The 18,870-nt window shown below is 46.9% G+C and overlaps 1 protein-coding gene across 3 annotated transcripts in view; it reads left to right on the top strand.

Annotated features, from left to right (window-relative positions):
• Positions 1-17,965, top strand: part of DIAPH2 (diaphanous related formin 2) — a 2,453,123-nt gene extending 2,435,158 nt beyond the window's left edge. For all 3 annotated transcript variants that reach the window (XM_073642200.1, XM_073642202.1, XM_073642201.1), the window contains one exon: positions 14,838-17,965. In XM_073642200.1, the coding sequence (XP_073498301.1) occupies positions 14,838-14,902 (65 nt within the window). In that variant the 3' untranslated portion in view covers positions 14,903-17,965. The remainder of the gene's footprint in view (positions 1-14,837) is intronic.
• Positions 17,966-18,870: the final 905 nt, after the last annotated feature.

Below are 18,870 nucleotides of genomic sequence, written 5' to 3'. Positions count from 1 at the left end.
AGCTCTTCATTGTAAGACTCGCTGGATCCCGGCCCACACTTCACCGCAGCAAAGGAAAATCAGATCATATATACTGTCCATACAAAGACTATGGAACGCAGAGGATTCATCATCCACAGATCTTACTCTCATCATTCACTGCACTGATACTTTGTATCGTCATGCGGATGTGACAATGTATCACTGTACATAGATCGGTGCCATATACTATGGGGTAGAAGAAATACTGTGCTTATATGTGTAGAAGCGGTGGGAACGCCCGAGCAATAGGAAAACATCACAATCCACAGATGTAGCAGAGCCGAGGCTGCGATCTAAGACCACCCGCGACGCCAGGTGGATTCTCACTTGTGGGATGGTCTGAGGTTTTGGAACGGAGAACTACAATGTCAGGTTATCTTATCTTATCTTATGTTTTTGTGCTGGAAAATCCTCAGCTTTTTTCAGATGAAGCAAAGTGGATGAATAAGAAAAATACTATTACTGTGGAGAATGTAAAGATTACCGAGCAAAAACAGCAAGAAATATTATTACAGACAACACCAAAGAGTAAGAACGTAGGGAGAATCCAGGGGACGTTCAGCAAAGAAAGCGCCAACAAGAGATCAGTGTGCGAGTGAGAAATGATCCCAAAAGCAACAATATTCCACACAAACAACAGAGAGACGTTAATGACCGCACATCTGCAGAACGCTGCTCAATACTGTCATATTACCAGCGAGAAACCCTTCACACCCTCCGGACGCCACCTGCAGCCATCGAATCGCGGCATCTCGCTTGCTGCCTCCCTGGTGGGGCCCCCATATCGCCTCAGTGGTGCCCCCATATCTCCTTGGTGGTGCCCCCCATAACATAGGGAACACAGGATTCACCATTCACAATAGGTAATATCACAGATCACCTCCTCCCCCTCCTGTATAATGACTGATAACTCCTCTATATAAAGCAGATAACACAGGATCCACCATTCACAATACATGATGTCACAGCTCACCTCCTCCCCCTCCTGTATAATGACTGATAACTCCTCTATATAAAGCAGATAACACAGGATCCACCATTCACAATACATGATGTCACAGCTCACCTCCTCCTCCTCCTGTACAATGACTGATAACACCTCTATATGCAGTAGATAACACAGGATCCACCATTCACAATAGGTGATGTCACAGCTCACCTCCTCCTCCTGTACAATGACTGATAACACCTCTATATACAGTAGATAACACAGGATCCACCATTCACAATAGGTGATGTCACAGCTCACCTCCTCCTCCTGCACAGTGACTGATAACACCTCTATATACAGTAGATAACACAGGATCCACCATTCACAATAGGTGATGTCACAGCTCACCTCCTCCTCCTGTAGAATGACTGATCACACCTCTATATACTGTAGATAACACAGGATCCACCATTCACAATAGGTGATGTCACAGCTCACCTCCTCCTCCTCTTGTACAATGACTGATAACACCTCTATATACAGTAGATAACACAGGATCCACCATTTACAATAGGTGATGTCACAGCTCACCTCCTCCTCCTCCTGTACAATGACTGATAACACCTCTATATACAGTAGATAACACAGGATCCACCATTCACAATAGGTGATGTCACAGCTCACCTCCTCCTCCTCCTATACAATGACTGATAACACCTCTATATACAGTAGATAACACAGGATCCACCATTTACAATAGGTGATGTCACAGCTCACCTCCTCCTCCTCCTGTACAATGACTGATAACACAGGATCCACCATTCACAATAGGTGATGTCACAGCTCACCTCCTCCTCCTCCTATACAATGACTGATAACACCTCTATATACAGTAGATAACACAGGATCCACCATTCACAATAGGTGATGTCACAGCTCACCTCCTCCTCCTCCTGTACAATGACTGATAACACCTCTATATACAGTAGATAACACAGGATCCACCATTCACAATAGGTGATGTCACAGCTCACCTCCTCCTCTTCCTGTATAATGAGCTTTGCACAAGATCTTCAGACATGCCAAAAATCGGCTTAGGGAGTACAAGTCTAAATAAAGCCGCAGAGGCCGGTGTGAAATTTTAAAGATTTCTATTTTTTTTTATTTGTAATATGTAATAGAAAGAAAAAACACATTGCCAAAAATGTGCATAATATGTATATATATATAAACACACACATATATACAGCGCCTTGTGAAAGTATTTGGCCCCCTTGAACTTTTCTACCTTTTGCCACATTTCTGGCTTCAAACATAAAGATATAAAATTCTAATTTTTTGGGGGAAGAATCAACAACAAGTGGGACACAATCGTGAAGTGGAACGACATTTCTTGGATATTTTAAACTTTTAACAAATTCAAAACTGAATAGTGGGGCGTGCAATATTATTCGGCCCCCTTGAGTTAATGCTTTGTAGCGCCACCTCTGGCTGCGATTACAGCTGCAAGTCGCTTGGGGTATGTCTCTATCAGTTTTGCACATCGAGAGGCTGAAATTCTTGCCCATTCTTCCTTGCAGAACAGCTCGAGCTCAGTGAGGTTGGATGGAGGGCGTTTGTGAACAGCAGTTTTCAGCTCTTTCCACAGATTCTCGATTGGATTCAGGTCTGGACTCTGACTTGGCCATTCTAACACCTGGATACATTTATTGTTGACATCTTGGCACCTAGTGGCCGCACTCCGGCCGGGGAATCCTCAGTCTCCTTAAATAAGTCCTTTGTGGTGGATTATTAAATTGTCACCAGTAAGACGTGCGGCCCAACAGGATTAAGTCCCACTGCTTCATGACTGAAATATGGCGGTGTCCACTGAGCCTGATCAGCCACGTGGCAAAAGGAGCCACAGGAGCCACAAGACACCAGTGGGATCCACAAGACATCAGTGGGAGCCACAGGATGTCAGTGGGAGCCACAAAACACCAGTGGGAGCCACAATTGACAAGTGGGAGCCTCAGGATGCCAGAGGGAGACGCAAGACGGCAGTGGGAGACACAAGACGGCAGTGGGAGACACAAGACGGCAGTGGGAGACACAAGACGGCAGTGGGAGACACAAGACGGCAGTGGGAGACACAAGACGGCAGTGGGAGACACAAGACGGCAGTGGGAGACACAAGACGCCAGTAGGAGCCACAAGACGCCAGTGGGAGACACAAGACGCCAGTGGGAGACACAAGACAGTAGTGGGAGACACAAGACGGCAGTGGGAGACACAAGACGGCAGTGGGAGACACAAGACGGCAGTGGGAGACACAAGACGGCAGTGGGAGACACAAGACGGCAGTGGGAGACACAAGACGGCAGTGGGAGACACAAGACGGCAGTGGGAGACACAAGACGCCAGTAGGAGCCACAAGACGGTAGTGGGAGACACAAGACGGTAGTGGGAGACACAAGACGGCAGTGGGAGACACAAGAAGGCAGTGGGAGACACAAGACGGCAGTGGGAGACACAAGACGGCAGTGGGAGACACAAGACGGCAGTGGGAGACACAAGACGGCAGTGGGAGACACAAGAAGGCAGTGGGAGACACAAGACGGCAGTGGGAGACACAAGACGGCAGTGGGAGACACAAGACGGCAGTGGGAGACACAAGACGGCAGTGGGAGACACAAGACGGCAGTGCGAGACACAAGACGGCAGTGGGAGACACAAGACGGCAGTGGGAGACACAAGACGGCAGTGGGAGACACAAGACGGCAGTGGGAGACACAAGACGGCAGTGGGAGACACAAGACGGCAGTGGGAGACACAAGACGGCAGTGGGAGACACAAGACGGCAGTGGGAGACACAAGAAGGCAGTGGGAGACACAAGACGGCAGTGGGAGACACAAGACGGCAGTGGGAGACACAAGACGGCAGTGGGAGACACAAGACGGCAGTGGGAGACACAAGACGGCAGTGGGAGACACAAGAAGGCAGTGGGAGACACAAGACGGCAGTGGGAGACACAAGACGGCAGTGGGAGACACAAGAAGGCAGTGGGAGACACAAGACGGCAGTGGGAGACACAAGAAGGCAGTGGGAGACACAAGAAGGCAGTGGGAGACACAAGACGGCAGTGGGAGACACAAGACGGCAGTGGGAGACACAAGAAGGCAGTGGGAGACACAAGACGGCAGTGGGAGACACAAGACGGCAGTGGGAGACACAAGACGGCAGAGTTAACCGTAAGATGCCAAGTGTTAGTAAAGTCACCAGATGCTAGGTGGCAGTGCGACATTTATTCTCAGAGTTTTGCACCTGTTTTCTTCAGATCACAGTCTCCATCTCCTGTCCCCGGATCCATATTCTCATACATTATTTACGGCATCACTGCTTTTTAACTCCTTCCGTCCCAGAAAAAGTTTCTCAAAGCCTCAGGTTATTTCTTGAAGTCCCTGCTCCAAGTACAAAGCAGTTAATCACCATGAGCTACATAGAAAACGGTGTAGATGCTGGAAGTCAGCGATGTCCCCGGGGAGCACGTATCAGAGATGATTGCGTCTATTGGGCCCTGATGGAACATCCAGACAAGGTTTCATCAGCCAGAGAGCTTACAGGTGGCCACGAGCCGTAAACAGCCAACACCTTCACAGGCTTCACAATCGCCCTCCGCTCCTATGGAGATACCCTGTGTATGGAGATTAGTCCATGTGTAGAGTACATGCTGATCCCATCTATGTATGGAGATCTAGTCCATGTGTAGAGTACATGGTGATCCCATGTATGTATGGAGATCTAGTCCATGTGTAGAGTACATGGTGATCCCATGTATGTATGGAGATCTAGTCCATGTGTAGAGTACATGGTGATCCAATGTATGTATGGAGATCTAGTCCATGTGTAGAGTACATGCTGATCCCATGTATGTATGGAGATCTAGTCCATGTGTAGAGTACATGCTGATCCCATGTATGTATGGAGATCTAGTCCATGTGTAGAGTACATGCTGATCCCATGTATGTATGGAGATCTAGTCCATGTGTAGAGTACATGGTGATCCAATGTATGTATGGAGATCTAGTCCATGTGTAGAGTACATGCTGATCCCATGTATGTATGGAGATCTAGTCCATGTGTAGAGTACATGGTGATCCCATGTATGTATGGAGATCTAGTCCATGTGTAGAGTACATGGTGATCCAATGTATGTATGGAGATCTAGTCCATGTGTAGAGTACATGCTGATCCCATGTATGTATGGAGATCTAGTCCATGTGTAGAGTACATGCTGATCCCATGTATGTATGGAGATCTAGTCCATGTGTAGAGTACATGCTGATCCAATGTATGTATGGAGATCTAGTCCATGTGTAGAGTACATGCTGATCCAATGTATGTATGGAGATCTAGTCCATGTGTAGAGTACATGCTGATCCCATGTATGTATGGAGATCTAGTCCATGTAAAGTACATAGTGATCTACTGTATGTATGGAGATCTAGTCCATATATAGAGTACATGCTGATCCAATGTATGTATGGAGATCTAGTCCATGTAAAGCTCATAGTGATCTACTGTATGTATGGAGATCTAGTCCATGTGTAGAGTACATGCTGATCCAATGTATGTATGGAGATCTAGTCCATGTATAGAGTACATGCTGATCCAATGTATGTATGGAGATCTAGTCCATGTGTAGAGTACATGCTGATCCCATGTATGTATGGAGATCTAGTCCATGTGTAGAGTACATGCTGATCCCATGTATGTATGGAGATCTAGTCCATGTAAAGTACATAGTGATCTACTGTATGTATGGAGATCTAGTCCATGTATAGAGTACATGCTGATCCAATGTATGTATGGAGATCTAGTCCATGCAAAGCTCATAGTGATCTACTGTATTAATGGAGATCTAGTCCATGTGTAGAGTACATGCTGATCCAATGTATGTATGGAGATCTAGTCCATGTATAGAGTACATGCTGATCCAATGTATGTATGGAGATCTAGTCCATGCATAGAGTACATGCTGATCCAATGTATGTATGGAGATCTATTCCATGTAAAGTACATAGTGATCTACTGTATGTATGGAGATCTAGTCCATGTATAGAGTACATGCTGATCCAATGTATGTATGGAGATCTATTCCATGTAAAGTACATAGTGATCTACTGTATGTATGGAGATCTAGTCCATGTGTAGAGTACATGCTGATCCAATGTATGTATGGAGATCTATTCCATGTAAAGTACATAGTGATCTACTGTATGTATGGAGATCTAGTCCATGTATAGAGTACATGATGATTCAATGTATGTATGGAGATCTATTCCATGTAAAGTACATAGTGATCTACTGTATGTATGGAGATTTAGTCCATGTATGGAGTACATGGTGATCTAGCATCTCTATGGAGATCTAGTCCATGTAAAGCTCATAGTGATCTAGTGTATGTATGGAGATCTAGTCCATGTGTAGAGTACATGCTGATCGAATGTATGTATGGAGATATATTCCATGTAAAGTACATAGTGATCTACTGTATGTATGGAGATCTAGTCCATGTATAGAGTACATGCTGATCCAATGTATGTATGGAGATCTAGTCCATGTGTAGAGTACATGGTGATCCAATGTATGTATGGAGATCTAGTCCATGTATAGAGTACATGCTGATCCAATGTATGTATGGAGATCTAGTCCATGTAAAGTACATAGTGATCTACTGTATGTATGGAGATCTAGTCCATGTGTAGAGTACATGCTGATCCAATGTATGTATGGAGATCTAGTCCATGTATAGAGTACATGCTGATCCAATGTATGTATGGAGATCTAGTCCATGTGTAGAGTACATGCTGATCCAATGTATGGAGATCTAGTCCATGTGTAGAGTACATGCTGATCCCATGTATGTATGGAGATCTAGTCCATGTAAAGTACATAGTGATCTACTGTATGTATGGAGATCTAGTCCATATATAGAGTACATGCTGATCCAATGTATGTATGGAGATCTAGTCCATGTAAAGCTCATAGTGATCTACTGTATGTATGGAGATCTAGTCCATGTGTAGAGTACATGCTGATCCAATGTATGTATGGAGATCTAGTCCATGTATAGAGTACATGCTGATCCAATGTATGTATGGAGATCTAGTCCATGTATAGAGTACATGCTGATCCAATGTATGTATGGAGATCTAGTCCATGTATAGAGTACATGCTGATCCAATGTATGTATGGAGATCTAGTCCATGTAAAGTACATAGTGATCTACTGTATGTATGGAGATCTAGTCCATGTATAGAGTACATGCTGATCCAATGTATGTATGGAGATCTATTCCATGTAAAGTACATAGTGATCTACTGTATGTATGGAGATCTAGTCCATGTATAGAGTACATGCTGATCCAATGTATATATGGAGATCTATTCCATGTAAAGTACATAGTGATCTACTGTATGTATGGAGATCTAGTCCATGTGTAGAGTACATGCTGATCCAATGTATGTATGGAGATCTATTCCATGTAAAGTACATAGTGATCTACTGTATGTATGGAGATTTAGTCCATGTATGGAGTACATGGTGATCTAGCATCTCTATGGAGATCTAGTCCATGTAAAGCTCATAGTGATCTAGTGTATGTATGGAGATCTAGTCCATGTGTAGGGTACATGCTGATCCAATGTATGTATGGAGATCTATTCCATGTAAAGTACATAGTGATCTACTGTATGTATGGAGATCTAGTCCATGCATAGAGTACATGCTGATCCAATGTATGTATGGAGATCTAGTCCATGTAAAGTACATAGTGATCCAATGTATATATGGAGATCTAGTCCATGTATAGAGTACATGCTGATCTACTGTATGTATGGAGATCTAGTCCATGTATAGAGTACATGCTGATCCAATGTATGTATGGAGATCTAGTCCATGTGTAGAGTACATGGTGATCCAATGTATGTATGGAGATCTAGTCCATGTATAGAGTACATGCTGATCCAATGTATATATGGAGATCTATTCCATGTAAAGTACATAGTGATCTACTGTATGTATGGAGATCTAGTCCATGTGTAGAGTACATGCTGATCCAATGTATGTATGGAGATCTATTCCATGTAAAGTACATAGTGATCTACTGTATGTATGGAGATTTAGTCCATGTATGGAGTACATGGTGATCTAGCATCTCTATGGAGATCTAGTCCATGTAAAGCTCATAGTGATCTAGTGTATGTATGGAGATCTAGTCCATGTGTAGGGTACATGCTGATCCAATGTATGTATGGAGATCTATTCCATGTAAAGTACATAGTGATCTACTGTATGTATGGAGATCTAGTCCATGCATAGAGTACATGCTGATCCAATGTATGTATGGAGATCTAGTCCATGTAAAGTACATAGTGATCCAATGTATATATGGAGATCTAGTCCATGTATAGAGTACATGCTGATCTACTGTATGTATGGAGATCTAGTCCATGTATAGAGTACATGCTGATCCAATGTATGTATGGAGATCTAGTCCATGTGTAGAGTACATGGTGATCCAATGTATGTATGGAGATCTAGTCCATGTATAGAGTACATGCTGATCCAATGTATGTATGGAGATCTAGTCCATGTAAAGCACATAGTGATCTACTGTATGTATGGAGATCTAGTCCATGTATAGAGTACATGCTGATCCAATGTATGTATGGAGATCTATTCCATGTAAAGTACATAGTGATCTACTGTATGTATGGAGATTTAGTCCATGTATGGAGTACATGGTGATCTAGCATCTCTATGGAGATCTAGTCCATGTAAAGCTCATAGTGATCTAGTGTATGTATGGCGATCTAGTCCATATATAGAGTACATGGTGATCCAGCGTGTATGGCGATCTAGTCCATGTGTAGAGTACATGGTGATCCAGCGTGTATGGCGATCTAGTCCATATGTAGAGTACATGGTGATCCAGCGTGTATGGCGATCTAGTCCATATGTAGAGTACATGGTGATCCAGCGTGTGCCAGTTACGAGCGGCGTGTGCAGTGATGTCATGCGCTGCCCATGGCTTGCACACCTCAGCTGCAGGCTATAGAGAAGGACGCCGCACATCGCGTGACTGGAGGAAGGTAAGAAGAAGCATGTGATCGAAAAGAGCAGCAGGATGGGGGACATTATACCACAAAGGGGCCCCGGATGGGGACATTATACCACAAAGGGGCCCCGGATGGGGACATTATACCACAAAGGGGCCCCGGATGGGGACATTATCTATGGAAGGGGTCGAAGATGGAGGTCTTTATACAGGGAAGGGGCCCAAGATGGAGGACATTATACAGGGAAGGGGCCCAAGATGGAGGACATTATACAGGGAAGGGGCCCAAGATGGAGGACAATACTGCAGGTCGTACAATACTGCTGCCGTACAATACTGCAGGTCGTACAATACCATGGCTGTATTATTCCGCGCCGTACAATATCGTGTCTGTACATTACCGCGGCCGTACAATACTGCAGGTCGTACAATACCACGGCCATACAATACCGCGGCCGTACAATACCGCGGCCGTACTATTCTGCGGCCGTACAATACCACGGCCATACAATACCGCGGTCGTACAATACCACGGCCATACAATACCGCGGTCGTACAATACCACGGCCATACAATACCGCGGTCGTACAATACCACGGCCATACAATACCGCGGTCGTACAATACCACGGCCATACAATACCGCGGTCGTACAATACCATGGCCATACAATACCGCGGTCGTACAATACCACGGCCATACAATACCGCGGCCGTACTATTCTGCGGCCGTACAATACCACGGCCATACAATACCGCGGCCGTACAATACTGCAGGTCGTACAATACTGCAGGTCGTACAATACCACGGCCATACAATACCGCGGCCGTACAATACCGCAGCCGTACAATACCACGGCCGTACAATACCACGGCCGTACAATACCACGGCCATACAATACCGCGGCCGTACTATTCTGCGGCCGTACAATACCACGGCCATACAATATCGCGGCCATACAATACCACGGCCATACAATACCGCGGCCGTACAATACCACGGCCATACAATACCGCGGCCGTACAATACCACGGCCGTACAATACCACGGCCATACAATACCGCGGCCGTACAATACCGCGGTCGTGCTATTCTGCGGCTGTACAATACTGCGGCCGTACAATACCCCGGCCATACAATACCGCGGCCATACAATACCACGGCCATACAATACCACGGCCATACAATACCACGGCCATACAATACCACGGCCATACAATACCACGGCCATACAATACCGCGGCCGTACTATTCTGCGGCCGTACAATACCACGGCCATACAATACCGCGGCCGTACAATACTGCAGGTCGTACAATACCACGGCCATACAATACCGCGGCCGTACAATACCGCGGCCGTACAATACCACGGCCGTACAATACCACGGCCATACAATACCGCGGTCGTACAATACCACGGCCATACAATACCGCGGCCGTACAATACCACGGCCATACAATACCGCGGCCGTACAATACCGCGGCCGTACAATACCACGGCCGTACAATACCACGGCCATACAATACCGCGGCCGTACAATACCGCGGTCGTGCTATTCTGCGGCTGTACAATACTGCGGCCGTACAATACCCCGGCCATACAATACCGCGGCCGTACAATACCGCGGCCGTACAATACTGCGGCCGTACAATACCCCGGCCATACAATACCACGGCCATACAATACCGCGGCCGTACAATACCGCGGCCGTACAATACCGCGGCCGTACAATACCCCGGCCATACAATACCGCGGCCGTACAATACCACGGCCGTACAATACCACGGCCATACAATACCACGGCCATACAATACCACGGCCATACAATACCACGGCCATACAATACCGCGGCCGTACTATTCTGCGGCCGTACAATACCACGGCCATACAATACCGCGGCCGTACAATACTGCAGGTCGTACAATACCACGGCCATACAATACCGCGGCCGTACAATACCGCGGCCGTACAATACCACGGCCGTACAATACCACGGCCATACAATACCGCGGTCGTACAATACCACGGCCATACAATACCGCGGCCGTACAATACCACGGCCATACAATACCGCGGCCGTACAATACCGCGGCCGTACAATACCGCGGCCGTACAATACCACGGCCGTACAATACCAAGGCCATACAATACCACGGCCGTACAATACCGCGGTCGTGCTATTCTGTGGCTGTACAATACTGCGGCCGTACAATACCCCGGCCATACAATACCACGGCCATACAATACCACGGCCATACAATACCATGGCCATACAATACCACGGCCATACAATACCACGGCCATACAATACCGTGGCCGTACTATTCTGCGGCCGTACAATACCACGGCCATACAATACCACGGCCATACAATACCACGGCCATACAATACCGTGGCCGTACTATTCTGCGGCCGTACAATACCACGGCCATACAATACCACGGCCATACAATACCACGGCCATACAATACCACGGCCATACAATACCGTGGCCGTACTATTCTGCGGCCGTACAATACCACGGCCATACAATACCACGGCCATACAATACCACGGCCATACAATACCACGGCCATACAATACCACGGCCATACAATACCATGGCCATACAATACCACGGCCATACAATACCACGGCCATACAATACCACGGCCATACAATACCACGGTCGTAATATTCTGCGGCCGTACAATACTGCGGCTGTACAATACCAAGGCCATACTATTCCGTGGCCGTACAATAATGCAGGTCGTACAATACCACGGCCATAGAATACCGTGGCCATACTATTCCGTGGCCGTACAATACTACAGGCCGTACAATTCCGCGTCCGTACATTATCGTGGTCGTACAATACCGCTGCACCTTCTCGTCTGAACGCAGATGAGATGTAATGAAGCCATATTTAAGTAATTCTCAGACGCTCGTTAAAATCCTTTTTTTATGGATAATGTTTAATTAATTCGCACGCACCCTGAGGAGCACAATCTATTTTTAATGCAACTTATACTGGAAAAATGCGGTGATAATTTTACGCTTGTTCTGTGGTAGGAAATATTACAGGATTTGTTTGCTTTCTGGTCGGTAGAGTATTTATGGTGACAATGTAATAAATCTGAAGTGGCCGCTGAACGCCAAGACTTTTACACACCTCTGAGGCCGCGCTCAAGCGTCAGCCCAAAATCTCACAATACTGAGGTCTACAACTGGGTGAGAACAGGTTTGTTTGGAGCCGGAGCTGCCGGCACCGGACGGGGTCTTGGATTTCTGCCGGCACCGGACGGGGCCTCGGATTTCTGCCGGCACCGGACGGGGCCTCGGATTTCTGCCGGCACCGGACGGGGCCTCGGATTTCTGCCGGCACCGGACGGGGCCTCGGATTTCTGCCGGCACCAGACGGGGCCTCGGATTTCTGCCGGCACCGGACGGGGTCTCGGTTTAGGTAGCTACACGTGGAGACGTGGTGGAGGCCGTTGGCCTCTTCTCCCCCCGCTCCAGGTTTCCGGTGGCTCTAATAAGATTTGGCTCATGACAATATATCGGACGAACGCTCATATTACCAAATAATTTCCAAAGTGGAGTTCTGCAATCTAATGAAAGTGCAGGACTCCAGGCAGAAATTCACCCCCACGGCTGCCTCAATCGCAGCCTCTTCACTCCTTCGGGACCTCAGTACCAAGCTGTGCAGGAGAACTGCAGCCGGCATTCCCTGGAATAGAGCGGCGCTGCATTCCCCCTGCACAGCAGCGCTTTACACAAATAGAGCGCACCGTGGCGCAGGAAGATCTGTAGGGAGACAAGTAGGTGCACTGACATGTGCCGCGCCATGATGCACCGAGTGTCTGTACTTGGTTGGAACCTTCATTTCGAGTCCCTTTAGTAATTTAATACAAAGAGAATCTGTCACAGAAAAATAAGACATCTCCTGAAGGGAGAAAGAGCTGACTATTCAAATTCCTTTTGAAGTAGGACCTCGCATTGAACATATGGGGAAGAGAGGGAACTAGTTATAGCTAAGGAGAAAAAGACTAAATAAAACAACCTATGCAGCTGACCCCCTCCTTTGAAAACAGGTAATTAAGGAAAATCCTAATGGCTAGCAGATGTGAGGCCAATCTTGGCTTGAATGCACAAGAATGCAGAGAAGGGCAGATTTACGACCAGTAGATCAGGGCTAAAAACCAAATGTAAAATCCTTTATCTACTTTACAGAAATTATGAAGTGAGGTTTTTATGAACTGCGTCAATATAATAAATAGGAAAGTCATATTTTCGGCAACCTGATGAAATGGCGAACACAATGCATGGTTTTGCGTCGCTGGACCATGGCTTGGTACTGCCAAATAAATGAAAATATCTATGCCATGTCTCCCATCTATGAACAGATAAAATTGTGATAGGAAAGACTGTATTATTTCCCGCCTGGGACCTTCAGAGGTGAAGATATTGTAAAAGAGACATCCCATAGTTCTCTGAAGTCCAGCCCTATTATGAGTCACCAGAGGGGAGGTATATGGGTGCAACTTGTGCTCACAAAATGCCAATGCCCATTATGATCCTTGTTCAATGCCAGGAAGATACATAGCTGTGTAGCCTTGACCAACATTTCATCGGAGTACTTGCCTCCATAAATCTGAGCCATTTCTTTGACTAGTGTTTAGTCATTTTCTCTCGGTATTCCTTTTTATTTTATGTAATTATATATTGTATTTTTTGTCCCCTTTGTAAAATCTTTTGTATATTTCTATAAACACGGCCTACTTTCGGTTTAAATAAACAAAATGTAATAGTTCTGTCCCTTTTGTTCTGTAATCCCCACCCTGAAGCCATACGCTGCCTGCAGCTGCTGTCCAGTCGGCCTGTATAAACAATTGGTGGTGGCAGCTAGCAATTTTTCTTGGGTAACTGTGGAGCTTACAGTGACTGTACCGGGATAGATATATGTAGATATATCTATGCGTTGGCACTGAGGGTGTATTTACTATACGGTCACTGAGTTTCCCAATAATTGGCCCAGTAGTGAGAGCAGCCATCGCTTCGTCCATCAATCGTTGGTGAGTTGCGTATTGTCTTGACAAATTGGTGAGGATTTAATAAAATGACAGCAGGCAGCCCAGTAAGTGGCACCACTGGATTCAGGGTCTCTGCCCCTATATCATGCTGCTCTGAGATGGGGCAGTAAAATCCAGGCATGCTCCCTCTCTATGCGGCGCTCACATAATGCGGACATTCTTGTTGGGGCGGCCATGAGGTTTGTCACCATGGAGGAAGGAATCAGGTCTCCTGAGACTCAGACTAAACCCGGTGGCTGAACCCTTCCCGTCCCGCGGCGTTATACAGGTTACCGTATCACATGCAGGAGAAGATCAAGGAGTTTCTTCTTTAGTTTCTGGCTCCTGTGTATCCTCGCCATCGTCTGTGTTCACACTTTAAGAGGTAATTGAAGTGTCTTCTGACAAAGTTACACAGATTCCTTCCAGAAAACGACAACTTTACCTTTGCATTTGTTTAGTATTCAGCGATTGCCAAGGGAACTGTGTTCGCACATTCTGCCATTGCTTTTATCACCCCCGTTTCTCTGATCAAGAGACTCATTTAATGCTGATTGTAGAACTCTTGAACCCGTCCCGGCAGCCGCTCGGTGTTTTGCCTTCCAGATAACTATTTACATATTCATCTCAAATACTTTTACCGCCGCTTTGAAGACCTGTTGACAAAGGAGAAAAGGAAAAAAATCCGTGTTCCTCCGCTCTCCTGACGCTGTGCTTTTATTTTGTCTTGCAGAAAGTCGAGTTCCTGCGTTGGAAAGGTCTCGCTCCAGGCACCAGGGGAGGATGGTGGCAACATGAGTCTCCAGGCGCTCCAAAGAGATTCTGGCACCGCTCCCTCCACCATTAGAAGAAGAACATCGCTGAGCGTGCAAAGAACTCAGAGCGGGAAGAAGAAGAAACAAAAAGACTCGCAAAGAATGACGACATGGCCGGAGCGGACGGCGACACAGCTGCATTCTGGCCTTTCAGAAATCGAAACCTTTTTTGTTAACAGTGTTACAGTTGAATTTGTTACTTTTTGGTCATCTTATTGTGCCATGAAGGAAGATATTGTAGAGGAAGCTTTATAGATCTATTATATATGGAGATGGGTATAGTGAAGACTTGTGAGGATGATGAGGCTCCGGAGCGGGGAGGCTGCATGGTACGCCGGAGTCCGCCTGCCTCGCTCGCATTGTGTAATCGTGCAGCGCCACCAATGGCCGCTTCTCGGTGCTTCATCACTTTCTGCTTCTCACCTTTGCTAATCTGCAGCTTTGCTGCAGAGCATTGCATGGAGATATAATGCAGTTTTCAGGACAGATCACACAAGCAGTGAAAAATATATACCTGTAATTATTATTATTATCGCACCACCGGCAGTGGACACGGTTGGGTTTTTCATGGTTTCCAACCATATTTTGGGGGTCAAGAACCCCGCGGCCAGGTAGTGGTCCTCCTAAAGTCTGCAGGAAGCTCTTGAAGAGTCCTCAGTGTTTTCGTTTTGGCATTTCTGTGACTGCTCTGTGGCTTTTTTCTCCGGGGGCTTCTCTTTAGGACTTCAAAAAAGGAAAAAAAAATGTCAAAATGTAAAAGTAAAAAAATGCTGAAAAAGTGTGAGAGGGAACGCTGGCTGTAGTAGTACAACCCGGGGGACCTGAGACGTCCAGGCCGATCAGACACTTCCCTCTGAAGGATATTACAAGGTTCAGCGTTTTTAGATCATTGGGTCTTGAGAATCCTACAAGAAGCTCAGAGACCATGGGACGCGCACACAGCTGATCTGTGGGGGCACCGGACCCCCGTGATCAGCTATCCTAAAGGTTGGAGTGAAGTCTCAGCTTTGTCCAACGCTTTATAGTTCGCCGCCCTTTGGGTATCAGCTGTTGATCACCTATATACATCCCGACTCCATTAGGCCACGGCCCCACTATCAGTATTTGGTCAGTATTCGGTCAATATTTTTTCTCAGTAGCCAAAACCAGGTGAGGAACAATCAGAGAAAAGGTCTAATAGAAACAAGTCACTAATCCTGCATTTATCACCCACTCCTGGTTTTGGCTCCCACTCCTGAGAAAAAATACTGACCTTAGGTCCTCTGGTGAAAAAAAAAAAAGTTACCACCTTTTTGCAGGATAATGTGTTGATCTGTGCGGTCCGATCCCTGCGAGCTGCCCAGATGGGCAGAACACGGCACTTTTATCACCATTATCTCTATGCCGGATCGCAGCTCCATTCCTTCTCTATGGGGCCGACAAGCGCAGCTCTCAGCCCACCGGCTATTTTGACTTGTCAGTGGGATAAAAGCCATGTACTTCTGATCAGTGCTGACCCCAGCACTCAGGGCCCCAGCTGTCAGAGCCCCAACGGTCAGAGACCCAGCACTCCGATCCCCAACGGTCAGAGCCCCAACAGTCAGAGCCCCAACAGTCAGAGCCCCAACAGTCAGAGCCCCAACAGTCAGAGCCCCAACAGTCAGAGCCCCAACTGTCAGAGCCCCAACTGTCAGAGCCCCAACTGTCAGAGCCCCAATAGTCAAAGCCCCAATAGTCAAAGCCCCAATAGTCAGAGCCCCAACAGTCAGAGCCCCAACAGTCAGAGCCCCAACAGTCAGGGCCCCAACTGTCAGAGCCCCAACAGTCAGGGCCCCAACTGTCAGAGCCCCAACTGTCAGAGCCCCAACTGTCAGAGCCCCAACTGTCAGAGCCCCAACTGTCAGAGCCCCAATAGTCAAAGCCCCAATAGTCAAAGCCCCAATAGTCAGAGCCCCAACAGTCAGAGCCCCAACAGTCAGAGCCCCAATAGTCAGAGCCTCAACAGTCAGAGCCTCAACAGTCAGAGCCCCAACAGTCAGGGCCCCAACAGTCAGGGCCCCAACAGTCAGGGCCCCAACACTCAGGGCCCCAACACTCAGGGCCCCGACACTCAGGGCCCCGACACTCAGGGCCCCGACACTCAGGGCCCCAACACTCAGGGCCCCGACACTCAGGGCCCCAACACTCAGGGCCCCACCGGTCAGAGCCCAAACACTCGGGGCCCCACCGGTCAGAGCCCAAACACTCAGGGCTCCAACGGTCAGAGCCCCAGCGTTCAGTGCCCCAATGGTCAGAGCCCCTGTGGTCAGTGCCCCAGTGGTCAGTGCCCCAACACTCATGGCCCCAACGGTCAGAGCCCCAGCGCTCAGGGCCCCGGCTCTTGGGATTGGGTCTTGAAAACCTTCTCGATTACCATAACCAATTAAGTGCCTAAATGATCCTTTAATCAGTGCAGGAGAATGGAAGAAAAATCGACTGACGGACCCAAAAGTGACCACCCAGCAAATGATCTATAGCTGCCAGCGAATGTCAGCAACCAAAACAAGCGCACCAGCTCCGCGGTGCCGGGAAGCGCCTCCGTCATTCCTGCTAAGTGACTTTCTAATTCTGCATTTACAATATTCAGCTTCTTACAGATTTTTAGATAATTTTTGCTCATTTTATTGCAATGTTCTTAAAATATTTTGGGGAAAATTAATGTATATTATTGGCTGCGTCATTTTCTAATCCTTTTAAGGGATTTATCGCTTTCCTATATTTTCTTCTCCGCTCCATGTGATCCTATTATGGGTAAACTTGGAGGGACAACCAGATCTATACTAAGAACACTTTAATGTATTTAATAAATGGGGGAAAAGAATAAAAATATAATTTCTTATTCCAGGTACAGACTGACAAAAAGAGCTTCTGTCTGCATCCCTATGACAACACTGCCGGCTAATCAATTCTGAAACTGCTGAACGCACTCAGGCTTGTAATATAGAGAAATCATTTTTATGTTGTCATAAGAAAATGGAAGAGATTGGACAGACTTTTGTGAGGTCCAGACCCCAAATAATAAAATGAAGCTAGCAGACCAGTAAGTGTTGTCATAGGGACAGCTAGAGAGTTTCTGATAACTCTGCCAAAGAACAACATATAACATGAAATCCAGTGGGTCCATGATATAAATGCAGGGGCTCCAGCAGCGGATTCTGGGCACCCCTATAATGGCTTATATACAGATGTATCCAGGCATCGCCGTGCCATGAAGAGGGGGAAGGGGAAGATTTTTGCAGTTTTTGTCGCTTCTTTACGTTACAGGTTTATGGTTTCTATACATAAAGCATTGGAATTTTTCTAGATTGTTCATAAATGGAGTAAAACTTCTTGCAACTAAAAAAAAAATACATGAAAACGTAACAAAGTATATAGAAATAAAGTTACTAGAAACTATTGTGCAAAGTAACAGCTGTCATTCATATCATGGTGTGCACATACTGCCTCCTACTACTACACGGATACATAACCTGAACCCACATCCGTACAAGGTGCTGCCTCCTACTATTATTATTATTTATTATTATAGCGCCATTAATTTCATGGCGCTTTGCATGTGAAATGGGGTATACAAAGCACAAGCAATTACAATAATTACCAGCGACTGGTCCCGGAGGAGCGAGGACCCTGCCCGTGAGGGCTCACAGTCTACAAGGGATGGGTGAGGATACAGTAGGTGAGGGTAGAGCTGGTCATGCAGCGGTATGGTGGAGAGAGGACCCTGCCCACGAGGGCTCACAGTCTACAGGGGATGGGTGAGGATACAGTAGGTGAGGGTAGAGCTGGTCGCGAAGCGGTATGGTGGAGCGAGGACCCTGCCCACGAGGGCTCACAGTCTACAGGGGATGGGTGAGGATACAGTAGGTGAGGGTAGAGCTGGTCGTGCAGCGGTATGGTGGAGGAAGGACCCGGCCCGCGAGGGCTCACAATCTA

This window comes from Phyllobates terribilis, unplaced genomic scaffold (assembly GCF_046119375.1).
Source record: "Phyllobates terribilis strain yellow unplaced genomic scaffold, ASM4611937v1 Scaffold_7__3_contigs__length_470593459, whole genome shotgun sequence".
Lineage (NCBI taxonomy): Eukaryota > Metazoa > Chordata > Amphibia > Anura > Dendrobatidae > Phyllobates > Phyllobates terribilis.
The sequence above is the reverse complement of the archived record's forward strand: the minus strand, read 5'-3'. Positions and strand labels throughout refer to the sequence as shown.